The sequence below is a fragment of the Daphnia magna genome, linkage group LG9 (assembly GCF_020631705.1).
Source record: "Daphnia magna isolate NIES linkage group LG9, ASM2063170v1.1, whole genome shotgun sequence".
Taxonomy (NCBI): Eukaryota; Metazoa; Arthropoda; class Branchiopoda; order Diplostraca; family Daphniidae; genus Daphnia; species Daphnia magna.
The window spans coordinates 5,786,883-5,806,780 of record NC_059190.1 but is presented as its reverse complement, the minus strand read 5'-3'; the positions used below and the strand labels follow the sequence as shown (position 1 = coordinate 5,806,780).

Below are 19,898 nucleotides of genomic sequence, written 5' to 3'. Positions count from 1 at the left end.
GAGGAATCCTTATAGGGAAAAAAGGGGATCGCAAAAAAAAATTTGTGAAACCTTCCCAATTTACCAAAGGATACTAGCAATAATTTTGTGTTAAAGGTAAATGAACTAGCTACATTTTAATATTAAATTAAGGGTATTTAATTCTAGAAAACAGCTAAATTTTAATGTTTAACGGTATTGTTTACAATTTTCATTGTCTTAGGCCCTGGGTATGATGACACCCTTTTACAACGCAGCTCATTTTTTCTTACACATAACGTAAGGTTATTAAAAAAACTATCTGGTTTATTTTTATTTAGCTATTGTTTGTGAATGGTTTGTTGTTCATCTCCTTGTAGCAGACGAATTTCTGGCAGCAAACGAAATTCTTCGGCTAAAAGAGACGAGCAACTTACAAACAAAAATAAAATAAAAATAAAGTAGATAGAACTGGAGCTAGAAATAAATATTGGGAAATGAAAAGATGAATAGGGTACCCACTGCTAGGAAGAAAAGGGGTAAATCTAAATTATAGTTATAAAAACTTAATTTTTAACGTGAAGAAGATGGTTTCTCCATAAGACGCTGCAGCCGCAGCAGACCAACTTGGACACAAATGAGATTTTCGCATTTGTGGAAAACGAGCAACGCAGGATGTTTTACTGCTCTATTGACAGTCAAGGTTATCATACCCTAAAAATATGTCAACTAATAATTTAAAAAAATACGGGAAAGTATTAAACTCGAATATTAAATGTTTCCTAACTTTACAAAGGTGCAAAAGTACCTAAATTCATTACTAAAAGTAATTAATTTCATTAGTAGTTTTAAGCCACCATCTTAAAAAATGGCGACAGATCTAACCGATTGCGCCGAAAAACCGACTCGCAACTATCTGTTTCTAGAGGACCCATCCGATCGCACCAGATCGTCCATTTTTCGGGTAGATCAGATCGGTTTACCCGATTGCGGCCAATCGGGACCGAACCCTAGCCTTAAAACTTCAGATGGGGTTGGGCTGAATTGCGAGATAGTGCAACTCGGCATCCGCTGAAGGTCTATAACACGGCCGGGCCGAGCGCCACATTAAAATTTAATTTTCTTTTAAAATTTTGAAAAAAACTTGCAAAGCGGAACCTTTTTAGGTATACGGTTGGGTTCCTAAATTTATTTCGTTAAAATAACAGCTTTTACACGAAACATTAAAACACTAGTCATATTTTCTTCTGATAAGTAAATTTTTAATACATTTTTGATTTCTAAAGGAAAATAAGGGAACAAGATTGTCCATATTTTTTTCAAAAAGAATTTCCGAATTTTGAATTACCATTAACGTTTCTTAATTAAATCGATTAAAAAATTCCGAAGTGCCGATGGGCAGTCTAAGTTCTGTTGACATATAGCAACGAGACTACCCAATGTAATGTATTTTAGATTCCACATTGGATTTTTAGAGCAATAACTGAGACAGAATTTTGAATGAAAATAGTTGCAACCCAAACGATGATTTTATTATATAAGCTTGTGTTTCAGTACATAGTTTAACAATATTCCTATATGCAAGATTTCGCAGTATAACGTCACCACCCAATACATGAGCTATAAAAGAAAAACTATTCGCGGTGGTCACACTAGAAGAATGATATCTCAACCAAATTTTCTATTTGTCTTGTTTTATTTCTCTTGCTTGTTTGTTTTTTTTCAGTTTTGTATTAAATTTGTTGTGGTTGCCTATTTTCAATTCTTCTTATGTAAATCACATTTTTCAACAAATTAAAGATGATTGGTTATTTTTGTTCAAAATGGGCAAATGGTATTGAATCCAATTGAAATCAATCAAAAAGACGAATACTTATTAGAGACGAATAACCATGCTGAAGTTCGCGTTGATGTGAGAAACAAAAGTAATAAAGGCAAAAGATTGAAGATTTCAGATCCGATGTGAATGCATCCGAGTGAAAAAGGCACGGTATATAATGATAAAAATCGGATCGATGACAGGAACATTCGAAGTTGATTAGTTCAGTAATAATGAGGTGATGCGGAAAGACGCAGAAGAAAGAAATTAAACGTGTCCCACGCTGTCGGTTCGGCACTTGCGGATTCGGAAGTCAAACCGGTCTAAACTGCAATGCTCTAACGATTTTCAGAGGTCGGATTTACCTTCTGCAAAGATAAAAAATGTACAGACATTTAAAATTCAATCAAAGTTAGCAACGGTGGTATCTGGTTTTCTTTGCAAGGGTAGGTAAATGTCATGGCGGCAGTACAGTATTAACGCACAGTGGCACATGAAAAGCAATCGAATTCCTCGTCCTTATCAAGGAGCAAGGTATAAAAATGAACAGCTGACGATAGGTTCTAAGAACGAGGTTGTCCTACGAGCTGTAAACAAAATTAGTACCCATGTACTACGTAAATAAACATAATGAGGAGGACACGTACGACGTGCTGCTAAAGTGTTTCTCCGACGCGTCGCAATTGTTGCCGCAGAGTAAACAATGTGAAGACGGACGAAGACATGCTCGGCGTAACGACAAATGATTCCAGCAATCCGGTTCACAAGCGCAAAATTCACCACAAGTTCAGCATCACGACCCATACAAACGAGTCCAAACGTTTCAAACACGACATCTACCAATTCCCGGAACGTTTAGCGATAAGGTTTTTTTTAAATCAAAAACTAAATCGAAGTCATTTCACGAGGTAACCAAATTCATTCGCTTGAATTCCAGAGTTAAGAGCTTGTACCTTTGAAACCTTGGCCGATTTTCCATTTTCTTAAAAAACTATCTGCTGGCCCACCAGAATTGAGCGCGTCTGGAACCATGTAGCATTTCTTTGAATCAATGAAGAGCATTTTGATGATGTGAGAAGAATCCGTCCAATTCGGACGTTGCTGACGAGGGCGTTTCAGGCGTTACCGAAGCATATAGTCGAGAGTAACGAAAGAAACCAGAATGGCCGATGAATCCTGAGGTCAGTTGGTTGGTATGGTTCGGTGAAAATGGGGGCGGTGACGAGATGACAGCCTGCGTTATGTCTTCCGTGCTTGAATCGAATTCGTGCTGGAGTGAACGGAAAACGCGCGAGGGAATCCGATCTTTAGCTCGTAGTGAGCGGATGCGTAACCGCACGCCTGGCAGGTTAGGAGGCAAAAAATTGGCTTCTGTTTCCGAAGCCGATGGTGTTGAAGTCGGGACCGACAAGGCACCGGTCTCTGCATCTCTCACACCGTCAGTTCCGAGATCGCCACTCAAAAGTCGCAGGAGTCGACTGTGATGGTGAGTGGTTTCCGATTCCGTGTCAACATCAACTTCTTGATCGCTGCTACGTTTCACTTCAGCGCCACTGTTTGTCAATCCCGAGTGATCGCTGGTGTTCATTTCTGATTGCTGGTCCGTTGCAGTCGTGGCCGACACTACTATCTGGGCCTGCAATTCTTCTTCTTCATAGTTGTCGATGAGTATGGAAGGCGTTGGATTTGGGCTAGGGGCTTTTAGTTCATCGGCATTCTTTTCGTTTGATGGTGATTCATATCCATTCACTTTGTGTGGCTCATTTCTTGTCTCGTTAGGTGAAGACATTGTAAGGTCTACAGAGATGATTGTGTCATCTAATTTGCCATTTTTTTGTTGGAATGGACCACTATCGACCGAATCACTTCTGCCGACTAGTTCTGGACTTCGTGACGTCATGAAGACGCGTTCCATGTCGGCTGATAGGGACGAATGACGATTCGATACCCCCACCCAACCAAAAGATACAAAAATAAGTTGGAATGGGTTACATGTCGGGTCAAAAAATGAACTGCTCATAGGAACAGTTTTCCGGTAAACCCAAAAAAAAGAGGGTTTCATCGATATACTATCGCCATGAGGGAGGTATTGTACTTCTAAATACCATAACGTCTAGAGGTTTTGCCTTACCATTAGGATCCAGAGAAGTCATGGCTTGTAGCATTCGAAATGACCGCGATGGGATGTTTCCTCCCATGTACTTTTTGGGTTCGGGTTCACTCTGTTCGCTAGGTGGCCCACGATTAATGTTTGTTGCTGTGCCTGATTCATCATTTTTTCAATACATTAATGAAATTTTCCTCAATAATTTCGTCTCCTAAGTTTCTAATAGGTAATACCTGCTACGTTGGATGGCATCGGATTGTTAGCTTGAGCACGGTTCATTTGCTGCTGCTGTTGATATGCTGTGGAAAGGTAAACAATTAACCATTAGTCTCATCACTCCACAGCCGAAAAACTGTTGGTCAGTAACAAAAGTCTCTCATCCAAATAAAATCCGTTAAAAGATTCATTTTCATTGTGATCGACTGAAAATCAAATTGGATTAGATTATTTAGTTATCTTTTACTTCCCGAATCTAAGTTTGAACCTTTTGCAACTTCGATCGAGGGTTTACAGGAATTAGTAATGCTTTTGTTTCTTTTAGATGTTTGTAACATGGAGTTATGATCGTGGTTCTGTTAGGATTACTTAGATATGCAGCGCTTTTTTGTCGGTTAGTAACGTAAGGTTTACCATCCTCAGCGGCGGACGAATCGGTAGCGGTGAAATTCTGCAAAATGCGGAAAGCTCGCGATGGGATGTGCGAGCCGCGATAACGCGGATCAACTTCTTGATGCAACGAGTGCTCTTCGTTCACTGATGTGTGTTGTATGTACGTGTGCGTGTACGTGTAGGCGTGCGCGATGTACGGAAACGTGACGGTTGCCGTGTCATGTGGACGAAGACGCATGGGAGCAGAGCAAGGGAGAGAAAGAGAGAAGAGTTGGACCACATTCCACAATAAACGTTGATGATGACATTGATCGAAGGAAACGTTCTATTCCAAATCGGTTTGGCAATTTTTTTTTTGTTTTTTTGTTTTTTATATTTGGTTTAGAAGCCATGCTCAATTAAGTTTAAGGTATTATGACTTTAACAACTAAAGTACTAGAACTAAGACTTTAGCTCGTACCAATTTCTACTCTCAAAGTAGAAAATTATTTTCTTGTTGCAATGCAAGTTAGCGGACATTACTGAAGGATAGGATTTTTGAGTGGCATTTCTTTTTTTTTTTTTTTTTTACCCCATTGTTATTTTATTTTTAGGAATGGCTTCTAAGGTTGGATAAATGTTACCTTGTGACCGGAACATGTCCATGAGTTCACGATCATCCTGAGTCAGGTTCAAGCGACGTTCACCGACTGGCGGTGGCCCAGAATGCTGGGATAAGCGACCACCGCTTGTGCCACCGCTGTTGTTGCTGCCAATAGAGGAACGTGATAAACGTCCGGAACTCTCAGCTGGTTCGGCTTCAGCATCAGCTGAATCGTCGGCTGGATCGTGGATCATCTGTAAGATGCGAAAGGAGCGTGATTGTGTCGGCTGTCCGCGAGGTTGTTCGACACTGGCAGCACGACTGTAAGTTCCAGCTGCCATCGGATTCGAGGGCGATTCGTGGTGCTGTTCCTGCTGTTGACGCCCGTTATTTGTTGGCGACATCATCAATCTGTATTATAACATTCTATCATTACCATACTCTTAATGAAAGTTAAGAAAAATTCCACTATACGTCAAAAGGCCAAAGAATAAAAAAACAAAATTGTTTTTTTAGTTCTTAAAAAAGTATTGATGTTTTGCTTACTCGTCCATCATGGATGCAATTTGATTGGCGTTGGCAGCAGCTTGCGTCCGCCAGGGAGCTTGCTGTTGTTGTTGCGGCTGATAGCTTTGTTGAGCATCTGGTTGCCTTTGAACGGTAACTGGAGTCATACTAGTATTAACTCCCGATCCACTACTCTCCAAGTAAATTGGTATAACTTTGCCCTGTGCGTTATGCCAGGGTGGATGGACGGTTTCATCTTTAACAGACGAGACACTCCTTTGCGGCGTCGGAGGGGCCCTCGTGGCTGTACCCCCGGCATGGCCTCCTTCAACTGCGATTGGAACGACGCGGACGTTCCCCGATGCGGAAGCCGCAGTTTGAAACGGTTTTACATTCTCTTCTCGATCGACAGGGATAACTCGTTCGTGTTGCTGCTGTTGATTGTGGACGAATACTGGAGTCGGAGAACTAGAAGGCCGATTCTGCGAATTCATCCATGGCATTGGTGCCTTGGCCAACTGAGCCGATGCTAGTGGGGACAAAGGTCCGCTTGGCCCATTGCTATTCGCGTTGTTGCTAGTGTTAGGACTCCCGCTAGCAGCATTGTTGTTTACTGGTGGGATGTAAATTGATCCCAACTGAGTGTTTCGACGCTCCGGAGTCGGTACCGTAGTCGGAGCGGATGGCGCTACTGGCGCTGGAGCAACAACCGGCTGTTGTGGAGTATAAGTGGCCGGAATAGAACACTGAGCCTGACTGCTAGCGCTCCTGGCCGACAAAGAGTTCATAATTTCTTCGAACATCTGCTCCGGTGATTGCGTCTGGGGTTGCGATTGCAAAAACTGCGGCACCGCTGGCTTCAAGTTGATGCGCATTGGCTGTGGCGGCGAAGATTCCACACTCTGCTGCTGGATGTAATTCTGATGCGACGGCGGCGGAGGGGGAGGAAGCGGAGAGGTGGCCACCACTGTGGGCGTTGGAGGAGTTACTGGTAAGTGCATAGCGGGCGAATGCAGAACAGGCATTTGCTGAGGCGTCGGCGGAAAGACGGGTACAGCTATTTGAGGCTGCATGGCCATTAGAGCTTGAGGACTTAAGTGAGACGGCGTCGGCGACGATCCAGGAGGATTGGTCGGTGTCGGATGGGGATGGCTAGAAACGCCTTCGTCGGCTGCGTTTTTGGATATGCGACGTTGCATACGCGGAGAACGGATCTCGGCTAAAAAATCAATGCCGCCCGGTGTATACGTGAACGGTTTTTTGTCTTTGGTCATCATGGCGTTTTGAATGGCAGACGGCGGTATGTAGCTAAACGGTGCCCCGCCACCTGGTACATGTTTACCTCCACCTGCTCTTCCCGCCGAATTTGGCCCGCCTCCCATCTGTTATTCAATGTTGATTTGGAAAAAGGAAAAACAAAAACAAACAAACAAACAAAAGTTAAATTATTTGACCATAAAAGGGCACGGAACATTAACACTAAAACAGAATCAAATATTATGATACCTCCGTATTGATTCTGATTGCCGGCATATTACCGGGTCCATGGCTGCTGGGCATAGGTGGAGGAGGGGGCGGTGGTGGTGGTGGAGGTGGTCCTGCCATCATGCCCTGAAGCGCGACTCCACCTTCGAGTCCTGTGTATTAATATAAAACACGGGGTTGATGTGAACGCTTATGAACCACTTTACAGTACACCATAAAAATTTACAACTATGTGCTAGCCTATTATGTACCTAGGCCGGCTGGGGCGTCCATGTTACTGGTCTCTATAGGCCTACCAACTGGCGAGGCGTGAACACTGCTTTTGCCACCTGATAGAAACGGGCCAATATTTGCACTGCTGCTCCTGCGGCTAACGCCGCTCTTGATTTCTTCCGATTGACGTCTGAAATGTAGAATATATACGTATATGTATTTTTTTTTTTTTTTTTGAGTAAATTTAATAGCTAGAAAGCGTTGCATAAATGGAATAACCCAAAAGTGTGTAGATCTAAGGATTCTGTTAACACATATAAATAAAAACAGCGAGAAGAACTTGAAAAATCGTGAGCGTGTACGTTGAACCAAAGAAGGTATGCGTGAGCGGCTATTGTTGTAAGGCAGAGCTAAGTCATCTACTGGATAGAGAGTGCTACAAGGGTAATGCCTCGAACGTGACTTGCCTGCTCAATGGAACAGCGCCAGTCGCTTTTATGTGTTTATTTTTTCTCGTTTTTATCCATTCTTTTCATTGAATTCTTTTTTTCTCTCTTAAAGATCTGTCTCGGGCCTGCCTAACATGCAACGGCGGATGGAATAGTTAGTCCGGTGCATATTCGTCGGAACTGTGCTGGTATGCCGTTTTGTTCGGTTGCTATTGGCATTCAGCGTGCTGGTCAACGAGCGATAAACAGAAAATGAAACGGTTTCCGCTTCACTCTCGATTCTGATTGCGTGACGTGAGCGACGTGGCGTTGAGTGCAGACCTGGGTCTTTCCCCCTTTCGTCTGGACGGTCGATTTGATTACGATTTACGAAGACAAGGGTTGTGGCGCTACACAATCTAGCGTCTGGATCTTTTTGGAATAAATTCGTTGTGACTCCGACATCAACCTCTTTTTTTTTTTTTTTTGGGGGGGGGGACGCAGGTTGCCGTGCAGTCGAAGAAATATTTTTTTTTCTTAAAATATTACCAACGCAACTACTCGATTGACTTTTTTTTTTTTTTTTTCGGTTCGGCCTTGGCTGAAGCTGGTGTGGCTCACAAAAAAAAATCAGACTCCATGTCTTCTCAGAAATCGGAGAGAAGTAAAAAAATAACACCAGATGATAATAAAGTATGCGGATGGGGGTGGGGTAGTGAAATAGTGAGTGTAGGAAGACGGGAAAGCTAGGCAGAGGGAAGGCAGAGCCGAGAAAGACTTGGCTTAGCGGGAGCAGGAAGACTTGAGTGAAAAGAAAGGATGGCCTTGGAAAAGAAAGCCAAATAAGGTGAGTCCAATGTAAAGGAAAAACGTCGGAAAAGACGGCCAAATGATGGTGAATAATGTATCATTCGGCGCCAACCTTCACGTTGGCAGTGGACGTGCAGTGCAGGTGGAGGCGGAGGAGGCGTGAAAAAGAAATAAGAAAGCGGGAGGATTTTTAGTTGCTGTGTAGATTATAGACCTTAGAATACAAGGGATATCAATTTAATTCAATGCTTCTGTATTTTTCATTGTGGTTTCGGAGCCAGCTAACTCCATAAACGAATACAACGCATTCGAAGAATCGTTGCATCGCAACAATCAATTCAAATCACGGAGAGATGACGACAGCACCCCGTCTCAGTTCCCCAATCCATTTCGATGTCTCTCTTTCCTGTTTTCTATTTGCTACTTTCACGCGCTCTTTCGATCTTTTTTTCCATCTAGCAGGGTAGGAAAGCAACATTGAACAACCGACAAGCTGATTTGCTTAAGAGAACAATGCTCAGACATGGGATGATGGGCGTCAGCGTCCTTAACTGATCAAATCTTTTGAATGAAAAAAGAAGTCAACGAATGAAACCTACATATACAAAGCGATCAAGGCGGATCTCTTCGGTCGAACACGTCGTCATCAATGAGTTAGATTGGACCCGTCAATCCTCCCTTCCCGCGTTAACAAAAAAAAAAAAAAACCCGAACACAATGCAGTGAACCAAATTAAGACGGTGAAACGCCAGAAAAAGGGAATGAGTGCAAAAACATCCAGTTTTGATTGAACACGGATAGAATTTCAAAGCCGGTCCGCCGTCAAAGAAGGAAAGTGTTGTGGAATGTTCAACAACAACAACAAAGAAAAGAAGGCGAAGCAACAGTATAATATAGAGTCATTCGAGAAGGGAGTGGAATGACATCATTACTTTGATTATAACAAGAACTAAAGATCGCGACTGAGAGAACGTCCAAGTTGGGTGATATGACATGAGTCACCCACTGCGTGAAACCCCCCATTTTGTCACATCTAAATGAAAAGATGATGAACTGTGTCCGGAAAATAAGCACACGAGCTGTTGACAGTCTGCGACCGACGATGAGACATCGCTAGAGAAATAACTTCATTCAACCATCTCGCCTCTCTAAGCAAAGCCTTGAGCAATACAAAGTGACGCATGAGTCCTGAAAGTAACAGACGTCGATGACGACTTCCCGTCGAAAGCTTAGCCACAGGAGAGCGGCAAAACCGCAGTGGGACTTCTGACTGCCCGTGAGTCTGGTTTGCGTTCCACTGGTTAAGATGCACGCGTACAGATATTACGTAGATCGCGATGAATGTTGGGCGGTAAACAGTAGCGAATGATCTGGCTATTGAAAGCTTTCTGTAGGGACTTACATCATGCTCTCGATATGTTTGGCAATGCCGTGATCTTCGCGGACCATTTCGGGCGGCATGGCGCTGATGATATCGTTGGCTTTGTCATTGTAGGTGCCCAGCAGGCCGCGATAAAGGTTGTAGACAACACGGCGGACGGCGGGATCGCTTGTGTCCGTCACGGACGACGATGACGAGGAAGCGCTAAGTCGTCTATGCTGGCCGTGTTCTAGGTTGGCCGAGATCGGGTCCACTAGCGTGCCCGAGTAAATGCCGTGATCGGTGCACACGCTCGAAACTACGGGAGGATGACGCGGTTCACCGCTGACGGACGACATGATGGCCGCTGATCGGATAAAGTCGTTGGATTCGTTCGTTGGTTCACGCTCTTGTAATGTAGTCGAGATCGTTTGACTGCCCGCTCCAACTGACTTTTCACTACTGGTACAGAACTTTCGCCCTCAGTTTCGTCCAGTTTCAGTCGAAGCCGTGGAAACTTTAGGGAGGAGGAGCACTGGATCTCACCCGTCTCTCTCTCTCTCTTTCTCTCTCCTTGTTCCTTCACATAGACACACACACTCACACTCGTGTGTTCCTCGCTTAGTGGGTGGTTGTTATTTTTTTTTTTTCCCCTTTTTTTCCAAGCCCTCGTTTTTTTTTTCTATTGGCTTACCATCACGTGACCTGAAAGATGACGTCAGTTTTGAGCGCTCCGGGCACCGATCTTGGTGATTTTCAATTCTTTTCCGCATAAGGAAATCTCAAATTTTCTTTTTCTTCGTTTCGTTATTTTTCTTTTCAGCTGAGAAGAAAACGAAGAAGAGGAAGAAAAGGAGAGAACAAGAAGAAGAGAGGAATGGACGTGAATTCTTCTTATTTTTTTTTTCATTTCTTAATACTCTTTTCCCTCCCTCTCTCTCTCTCTCTCGCTCCCTTATGTCCGCTAGTGTGTCACGAGCTAAACGCCGACCTCGATTTCCAAACGTTACGAAATGGGCTTCTTTTTATATTTCAGCGACCAATCCCCTTACGATGGTCACATAGGACTATGTTGTTGGAAACTGATCAAAGACTGACAATGCTAGTTGCACACGCTCCTAGTGCAGTGCGCTTCCATACTGAAACGCAGCGTTGATCGTGTCACGACTAATGGATCTTCATTACATACAGCAGATAGCAGGAAAATCGCGCAATAAACAAATCACTCAGAAACAAGATTTTTATTTTTAATGATCTTCTTTTTGAAAGTGTTGCCAGGTATGAAATGAAAGCGGAATGTATTTGTGGTTGACGACGCCAGCGCCGCCGTAGCGTTTGTGGTCAAATGCTTCGTCGTTTCGTATACAATAGGACCAAACCGCTTCAGATTATTTTGAAATAATCATCATTTTAAATATGTAAAAATTCCACGACTGTCTCTTATTTTTTTGATAATTTTTTTTTGAACTTGTTTTGAAACTATGCATGAATGACGTGGTGGTGACGATAGAAAACGGGAGAGAGAAAAATTACCCACACGTAAACCAGCAAATAGGATTTCTGCATTTCCGCCCGCCACAAAACATCATCTCACGGACGGGTAAGATGGATGATGAATCGACGACGACTTACAGCCATCCATCATGAAAGCGACCTCGTCTTTGTTTTTTGGTTTTTGTTGTTTCAAGAATCGTTCGGTCCTTTCTCTTTTGAGATAGCGACCCGCGCCCTACCAACAATGTGTAGGCTTCTGGATAAACACAAATACAAAAAGATGATTCAGTTCGCTCGATGCATTAGACGGACGATGCGGAAGGGGGGGGTTGAGGCAACGAAACCAGATGGCCCTTGAGAAACGTACGTGCGCATATGTAAATGAACGAAGCATCCCAGCCATGCACGACATACTCTCAGTTACTGATTTCCTTTTTGATTCTTTTGAGGTCTATCTGCTATCTCTTTTTCTTCTTTGTCGTTGTTTTGGCGCTTGATCTTCGCTTGCTGTCCCCACTGCTCTCTCTCTCTCCCTCTCTCTCTCTCTCTCTTCATCCCGTAAGGGAAGGATGAATCATCTTAACAAACGAATGCGACCAGAGCCCAATGACCTCCCGCTGTCGTTCGCCCATGAGTCAGCAACGGCGGGATCGGCGAACTGCCGTCCAGCCGAAGATTCCATCCCAGGTGTTTACCACTCGCTAACTTACCTCCAAACGGCGAGCTTTTAATTTGTGATTTTAGCCTATTAGTTGTTGGGTTCTTTTTATTAGCGACAAACTTTCTTCGCCAAGATGGCTCTTTGCCTTCTTTTGCCTATTTATCCTCCGACTTACTCACTTTGTTCGGTCGCTATCCTTTGCCCATCGATGCTAACGATAAAACCGCGACGTCAACACTCATTGTTAGCCTTAACAAATGGTAAAAATCCAAGCACACCAAGAGGCTTGCGAGCTTGCTCCACAAACACACATTTCTAAGAGCAGCTGAAACTTAATGATGTCGAGATGTGTTATTGTAACGGCTAATGGCCGTGTGTTGTTACTTTTGATAGGCCGTCGTCGTTTACCCTTTTTGTGTGTGTGTGTGTGTGTGTTTCTTACATGCCCTTGAAAGTTTCCTGATTGGTCCAGGAATTCTGTGACCTAGATGACGATCCGACCTCAATAAAGACAAAACAACGCGTCTGGGTTTGTGTTAAAGCAGTTCAGCAGTCGCCGCCAGTGTTTGAATGAGCTGACATGTGATAACGTCCAGGAATTTCCGGCCGGATGTTACGGAAATTAGCCACGCAATTCCACAAGAATCAAACAAATTTACATTGACTAGTGTAAAATGTGAAGCATTGAAAAAACAACACAAAAAAAGGGAGGGGGAGGTGGGAATAAAAAAAAAAAAAAGAAAAAGGGTAGGCTGCATAAAAAAGTAGCCGTGGCCGAGTGATTGCGGTAGCGGCTTCTATAGCGATGGCGGCTATTTATAATGCAACGGCTTCCAAAGTTTTGAACGAACGGGAGCAAGCAAAGAAGTTTTCTCTTTGGGACATCGGGACTGTGAAGGAGGTCGACACCAGCCCAGCCCCAGTCGATAGAGCTGGAGCTGGCGCCAACGTAGTCATTTCTATTATTAAAACAGCAGCAACCGAAAGAAAAGAAAAAGGCAACAGACAAGACATGATGAGACGATGGGAAAAAATAAAAAATAAAATAAGAGAGAGGAAGCAAAGTATTAAAGAAGAAGAAGAACCACACATCACGGCAAGCGTAAAAAACACACACACGCAACACACACACACACACACACACACACACACCAAAAACAACACTTAAGATTTCGGCATGGCAACATAGATGGAGTTTGAAAGTGGGGAAAGATTTAAAAAAAAATATTGCGTACACTTAGCTCTTTTTTTTTTTCTCTCTTTCAATTCAATAGGAGGGGGGGATAGGAAAGAACTTTGAGAGGCAGCTGTGACGCCACACCCGAACCGAGATCGCATGATGTCTTATTGCCATATCCATATTCTACTCTGTCTTGCTGTCTCTTTATCTCTTTATCTTTTTCATTTCTCCTGTATGCGAGGACGACAACCCGTTAAGGCAATGTCCAACACATTTGAACAGCTTCGCGGAGAATAAGGGGACAGACGGGCGAGGCTTGCGAAGGCCCAGATCGGGAGATGGCCAGGCACGCACTCGTCAAACGATCAGACGGTAAACTATTCCGTCGCAAATAAATAAAGGGAGTCCAGTTCGGTCAACGTGCATTATTTCAACTACCAGAATATCGCGCAAAACTTTCTGTGATGTTGTTGGTAGCCAATCAGATTATGAGTAGGCAAAATAGGTCAGCGGACCTGGCACCTTATTTGATTTACTTTACTTTTTTTTTTTTAATGCTTCTAGGTGATAACGGATCCAGACAAACCGTCTACTGGACATTGTTTGATTTTCGATTAATGCTATCTATTTATATCTATATATACGCTTACCGTTGTTTAGTTAGGGCTTGTTGTCAGGTACGAAGGGGAAAAGAGAGCGTGATTCACTTAATGATGAACGGAGACAATTGAAGCGATGTCGATGCGGAGGATGACGAACAGTTAGTGAAAACAGCAACGAAAAAAAAAAACGAAAATCAGTAAAGAGGAGACAAACCACACTGCTAGACTTCAACTGGATCAAAACTTGACTGACCGACCCGGTCTTTGATGGCGCTGTTGCTGTTAGCAAGCTTTCTCCTCCTCACTCCTGCGAAGCTGATGTAGCGGCTGCAGCAACGGCTTCCTCCTGCCCGTTTTCTCAATACGGCAAACACCTATGAAAAGATTCTATATTTAGAGAATGCTGTGTGAAGAGATAGAGAAGGAGAGAGGGAAAGAGGGAAAGAGACAGAGAGAAGGAGATCGGGAGTGAGTGGAGGGTGGTAAACTGAATCTCGCTAGACGCCGCGGGACTAAATCAGTTTGCAGGCTCCTTTCTTTCAAGTCCTTCTTTTCGTTCTGGGTGTGCATGTCGCTGCTAAACTGCAACTCAAATATTGTCGACCGCCTCGTTTGATCTTTCCTCTGTCCAATCCGCTGAAGTAAGTTTCAATTTGCCCCGACCCAAATAACGATCCATTCAATGTGAAATGAATAATCGTGTGCTATGTGGTGAAGGGCACAACATAGCCTCCAATTTGCGTGTATTAAGATAGCGTGTGGATTCATGCGATCCACCGATCCCCACAAAAAAGAAGTACCATTTTCATTAGTTTACCACAATTAGTTGTAACATCAACGAGAAGAAGCCACGCTTTCCGATTGGAAATCACATCCAGGAAGTGCGCACTGTTAGGTGTACGGGTATGCATGCGGTACGTAACCCGGTTTTTACTTTGCATTTCTTTTAGTGTTGCCTTGGCAGTGTCAACGTGCTGAACCCACGCCCATTATTCCCTTCGCCGTAAAGTTCTCTGCCAACACGCGTGGCGATAATCATCTATTGGATGGTAAAGCAGGAACTGTGAAACCCAAACAAGTATATAATTGGCCATTTGGTTTGTCATTCCGTTGGGATCATTGTCTCTGGCTTTCAGCTTTTCCGTATTTGAAATATTAATCGTGACGACCGCAGACAGATAAGCATTTGCATCTGCGTCCCTTCCGAGCGTTGCTAAACTTGCTGTTATAAGACGTCCTCACCGAGAGCCACATACGTAACCATCGAGGAATCCGAGTCGACATATAAGACGCTAAGATTTATGGTTGTGCATTATGCTCTTTTGGGGAGAAAAAAAATAACGCTGCCAGCTTCGTTTTGACACTTATGAAGCTGACCTTAACGTTTATGTTCAGCCAGCCGGCAGACGGATGCTGGCTGAGCGTCATAAAGTCATGATGTCGGGGGCCCCAATGTTCCTTTGACGCCAGAACCAAAGCGACCGAGACTGTTCACTTGTTACTCATTTTCCGACGAATCGGCGTTTGGGAAAGCGCTCGGAAGGCTAGAGTTTGAATTTATCCTCACCCGACTGTAGCGCATAGTTTGATGAACCGAGGTTGAATTCGACCTCAAGCAGTCTAGTGACACACACAACGACAAGAGATGCAAACAAAAAAAATGCCTTTACAAGAACTCCAAATCCAGTTGAATACCGCCCGACGATCTAATACAAAAAATTTTCAGTTCCTGCGATTCCTTGTTCGTCCGCGTCCTTGACAGAGAGCATGTTTTCGCCAAATGTCCATCACCTACAGTATAGTTTCCACTCCTTACTTTTGAGTCAACGCTCGATGATTGTGTTGAACGCATATCCATCACGTCACGCTACGATTCTAAATACTTTTATCCTGTTAGCCGTCAACATTTTTGCACAACAATAGTTGTTGGTCAGCGCGCCGGAAACGCTAATAACGATGCGTTTGGACTTCTTATGCAGTTTGTCCTGATCAGATAACCCAGCACATTAAAATGCCTGAAATTTTATGGCTACATACGTAAATAGAGGTAGAATGCAAGTGCCACGATCTTAGTGTTTGCGCTCTATGGTCAATAATATCGTTTGACGTGTTTACCAATAACAAGCGGGATTTCAGCGAAACAGTATTGGTGGGATAATTATACCAGGTTATACAGTGGGACTGAATTTTGAGTGAATTAACGCAAAAAAAAAAAATTAATATTTATTATCCTTACAGAGGACAGGTAACATTTATGGATGAAGTACGGCAATCTAGAAGAGCCTGCTTTTAAAAAAGTGATTCGAATCAGATAGGGAATGATCCTGTCAGTCTTCATGTTCTCCCTCATTGTTTCTTACACACAAAAACCGAGAGGCAACTACGTGATTGTTTACACCATATCGACACCGTAATACCATAGTTGATAAGTTTACCTATACCTTTGGCCCTTCACCTAAGCCATGGCAGTCTAGATCATTGGAAGCCTGATTGGCTGCTACGATTGTTTACCTCTGGTCGGATGCTAATGAATAAGTGCCCGTGCCAAGAACTTTTAGCCTCTGTAGCGATACCTAGGCTAGGAATTCCTATTCAACGAAAAATCGATCACGAGGATTTTTTTTTTAAATAAATTTTCGAACACTGAGTATTTACCCAATATTTTGCTGGTCCGAAGTTGTTGTGTGAATAAGGATACAAGTGAGGACAAAGATAAGCAAGCAATATTGTTCGAAACTAGTATTTAAAATCTAGGATTTTTGGTTGTTTCCGTCATTTAAATAGAACTTTGAAGTCCTGGGAGATGAAATAATTTTGAAATTTCCTTACATTACAGAGAAACATGTTTGACTAAACGTAGTGGCCCATCTATGACTGATTTAAAACCAATGCGTGTTGCGAAAGCATAGTTTTCCTCTATAAAATGTTTTGTTTCTGCTCGTCAGATGGCATCGTGTGGTTATTGCGGATCGGCTGAAGTTGAAGGGCCTTAAGCGCTTGATAAAAGTGCCTATTTGGCACGGGCGAGATGGGGATCCCTCTGGGTTGTTTTGATGTTTTCTAGAAGGCTGCACCAAATATACGCAATTCTTCATGTGTCAATGACGTCGTCCTCGAGTTCATTCAATTGTGTCGGTGGTATAAAAAAAAAAATAAAAAAAATTTTTTTTTTTTTTTTTTTTTTATTTTTTTTTTTTTTTTTTTTTTTTTTTTTTTTTTTTTTTTTTTTTTTTTTTTTTTTTTTTTTTTTTTTTTTTTTTTTTTTTTTTTTTTTTTTTTTTTTTTTTTTTTTTTTTTTTTTTTTTTTTTTTTTTTTTTTTTTTTTTTTTTTTTTTTTTTTTTTTTTTTTTTTTTTTTTTTTTTTTTTTTTTTTTTTTTTTTTTTTTTTTTTTTAAAAAGGGGAAGGGGGGGGGGGGAAAAAAAAAAGAGGGGGGGGGGAGGGAAAGGGGGGGTTTTTTTTTTTTTTTTTTTTTTTTTTTTTTTTTTTTATATTTTTTTTTTTTTTTTTTTTTTTTTTTTTTTTTTTTTTTTTTTTTTTTTTTTTTTTTTTTTTTTTTTTTTTTTTTTTTTTTTTTTTTTTTTTTGGGGGGGGGGGGGGGGGGGGGGGGGGGGGGGGGGGGAAATTTTTTTTTTTTTTTTTTTTTTTCGGCGCCCCCCCCCCGGGGGGGGGGGGCCCTTTTCTTTGCCTTTCCCCCCCCCCCCCTCCCCTTTTTTTTTTTTTCCCCCCTTATCTGTGGATGGTTATCCGGGCATGTCGTGAGCTACGTCCCGATTTCCTGTTTTTCTAGATAACCACCATCTAAATGCCAGATTGTTGCTTTTCGAAGAAGTGAAACATACATTAATCTAGATAATGAAATTTAGGTTAGAAATTATTTAAGCCTACAGTCCCATTCACTTTTCAAAGGGTTAAAACGAGAACTGCTTTGAGTTCTTTTTACTGAAACATGGTTACTTCGGAACTTGTTAAGGTAACACAGAAAATACGCACTTTTTTTTTTACATGAAGAGTCCTGTTGAATTATTTATTTTTTGTCACTCATGAGTTTTCAATTGTGCAACTGGTTCCCAAGAGGAATTGGGATTTCAATATAGCAGGGTCTTTCTCTTATCCTTGTTTTCTAATTTTATTTATTAATGACCTTTGGTTTGTTTTTATCAACTGAGCTTGGAACTTTAAGATATATAGTCAGGATATTCAACTGTCCATCATTCCCATTTTAGAAAGAAAGATTTGTATTTATGAAGTCTCCTTGAAATTATTCATTTGATATCACTACTGCTTTGCGAGAAGGTCTGCTTAAAATGGAAAAGGACAGAACTATGGTCAAAAGCAGATCTTCTGAAGTGAGTGAACAATTGTTGTTTAAGGCCAAAGAAGAGCTTGGTGAAACTGATAGCATTAGAGAAGAATCTCTGAATCTCATTAAGGAATGGATCCAAAGCCATAACATTGATTATTCTCATTTAGGTAATTATGTTTAAAATTATGTCTTCTTGTTGTGTTCTAACCAATCATTATTATTCAATTTCAATTTAGATGATCAGTCAATACGGTGGTTTCTCCGTGGCAGCAAATTTGATGTAAAAAGAACCAAAGAACGGATAGATAACTTTTTTCAGTTTCGCTCTAAAGTCACAGAATGGTATTCAGGAAGAGACCCACTTTCCCCAGAACTCTTAGATATTCTGAACCTTGGGTAACTGTCTAGCAGATTTCCTTCCCACATATGCATTGTCTCAATATTTTCTGCCAGGACTATCTTGCCATTACCAGGACGTGATGATGAAGGAAGAAAGGTTATTATTATTCGTGCAACTATTCATGATGCTTATAAACATAAGCAAGATGATGTATTGAAAGTATGTATAATCAATCTGAATTGAAAAATTCATTAGCTTGTTTATGGAAACTTACAAATCTCTTAAATATTAGGTAATGAACATGGTTATAGAACTAATGTGCCGTGACGACGAAGCCACGTCTATAACAGGAGTAGTTTGTGTCGTGGATTTGAAAGGTGTTCTGAAAAATGTGTTAGATGAAAAGTCAAATTTTTTTGTTTTTTTTTTTCAAATTTTCATGATTTTCATTCCATTTTACAGCAGACTACGTCTTCTTCGGCCTGATTTTATTTAAGAAAATATAATTTTAAAAATTATTCAGGTGTTGGGATGGGCCACGCAATGCAAATGACGCCTTCGGTGATTCGCAAAGCAGTCAGTTCTTGGCAGGTATCAATTATCTGTCAGTTAAAAAAACAAAATAATCAGAAACTAGTAACATTATGAAAATTCAGGACGTCAATCCAATCCGTACGAAGGGAATGCACTACATTAACACTCCGCTGAATGTTCATGTTGTAATGAATATTTTCAGAACATTCATGAAAGAAAAGCTCAGACGCCGAGTAAAAACTTACTGTTAATCTTTGCTTATTTCCAATAATATTGATGGTCTCCTTTTTGCAGCTGCATTTACATAGAGGCGATAGTAAAAAAGTGCTCACTTCACTCATTCCTTGTGATAATTTACCAAAGGAATACGGAGGAAATGGACCCACAATCGATTTCTTAACAAGTGCGTATTCAGATTTGATTTGTCTGTATTTTTTTCTAACTTATGTTAGTTTAATTTTTCAGCCAAATGGAAAGATCGTGTTGTAGAAAACAGGGACTGGTTTATGAACCCAGAAAAACATGGACCATTTTCGCCTTTTTGAGCTTTGAAAAATGTTGGGCATTCAATCTGAAGGAAAATGTCGATTTTTCATATTTTACTGAATTTCCATCTTTGTTCCTAATATTCATGCTGTTGCATTTGGCATATGATAATATGCGTTACTGAAGCAAGACGAACATATTTCTCCTTTCGTTTTTGTGTTTCCAAAATGCCTTCAGAATTCGTATATTTTCTGTTACGTTTCCTAATCATTTTTTAAACTCAAAATACGATATATAGATATCTACTAAATTGGTTCTGTTTCATCGCAGGTATTTTTAGGTTTTCACTATTTTTCTGTTGCTGTTGATCATGGCTCGTGAAAGCAGGACTGAAGTTTTGTCACAATTGCTTCAAATC

General features: G+C 41.6%; 2 protein-coding genes and 3 long non-coding RNA genes across 9 annotated transcripts; 3 read left to right on the top strand and 2 right to left on the bottom strand.

The window, feature by feature from the left end:
* Positions 1-1,465: 1,465 nt before the first annotated feature.
* On the bottom strand, positions 1,466-14,063 carry LOC116930393 (bromodomain-containing protein 4). Of its 3 annotated transcripts, none has more exons than XM_045179262.1 (9): positions 13,865-14,063; positions 7,320-7,471; positions 7,090-7,220; positions 5,623-6,965; positions 5,117-5,487; positions 4,515-4,637; positions 4,118-4,183; positions 3,909-4,040; positions 1,466-2,145 (listed from the first exon to the last, which is right to left on the bottom strand). In XM_045179262.1, exons 2-9 carry the CDS (start codon positions 7,339-7,341, stop codon positions 2,126-2,128), a joined length of 2,208 nt encoding a protein of 735 aa, XP_045035197.1. In that variant the 5' UTR covers positions 7,342-7,471; positions 13,865-14,063; the 3' UTR covers positions 1,466-2,125. The 3 variants fall into 3 exon arrangements, with proteins under 3 accessions (XP_045035197.1, XP_045035195.1, XP_045035196.1); XM_045179260.1 differs by lacking the exon at positions 13,865-14,063 and adding an exon at positions 9,922-10,706; XM_045179261.1 differs by lacking the exons at positions 4,515-4,637; positions 13,865-14,063 and adding an exon at positions 9,922-10,710.
* Positions 10,785-11,662, top strand: LOC123475990. Its single transcript, XR_006651516.1, has 2 exons — positions 10,785-11,297; positions 11,390-11,662. It is a non-coding gene; the product is annotated as an uncharacterized LOC123475990 (long non-coding RNA).
* A 173-nt stretch (positions 14,064-14,236) lies between the features above and the next one.
* Positions 14,237-16,918, top strand: LOC123475989. The gene is made up of 2 exons (XR_006651515.1): positions 14,237-14,457; positions 14,534-16,918. It is a non-coding gene; the product is annotated as an uncharacterized LOC123475989 (long non-coding RNA).
* LOC123475988 lies at positions 16,026-16,953 on the bottom strand. The gene is made up of 2 exons (XR_006651514.1): positions 16,472-16,953; positions 16,026-16,404 (listed from the first exon to the last, which is right to left on the bottom strand). It is a non-coding gene; the product is annotated as an uncharacterized LOC123475988 (long non-coding RNA).
* Positions 16,954-17,552: 599 nt separating this feature from the next.
* Positions 17,553-19,790, top strand: LOC123475987 (retinol-binding protein pinta-like). Of its 3 annotated transcripts, XM_045179264.1 has the most exons (9): positions 17,553-17,787; positions 18,111-18,287; positions 18,357-18,516; positions 18,574-18,679; positions 18,753-18,837; positions 18,984-19,051; positions 19,117-19,227; positions 19,289-19,397; positions 19,460-19,790. In XM_045179264.1, exons 2-9 carry the CDS (start codon positions 18,122-18,124, stop codon positions 19,537-19,539), a joined length of 885 nt encoding a protein of 294 aa, XP_045035199.1. In that variant the 5' UTR covers positions 17,553-17,787; positions 18,111-18,121; the 3' UTR covers positions 19,540-19,790. The 3 variants fall into 3 exon arrangements, with proteins under 3 accessions (XP_045035199.1, XP_045035198.1, XP_045035200.1); XM_045179263.1 differs by having other exon boundaries at positions 17,553-18,287; XM_045179265.1 differs by having other exon boundaries at positions 17,553-18,287; positions 19,447-19,790.
* The last annotated feature ends 108 nt before the right edge of the window (positions 19,791-19,898 follow it).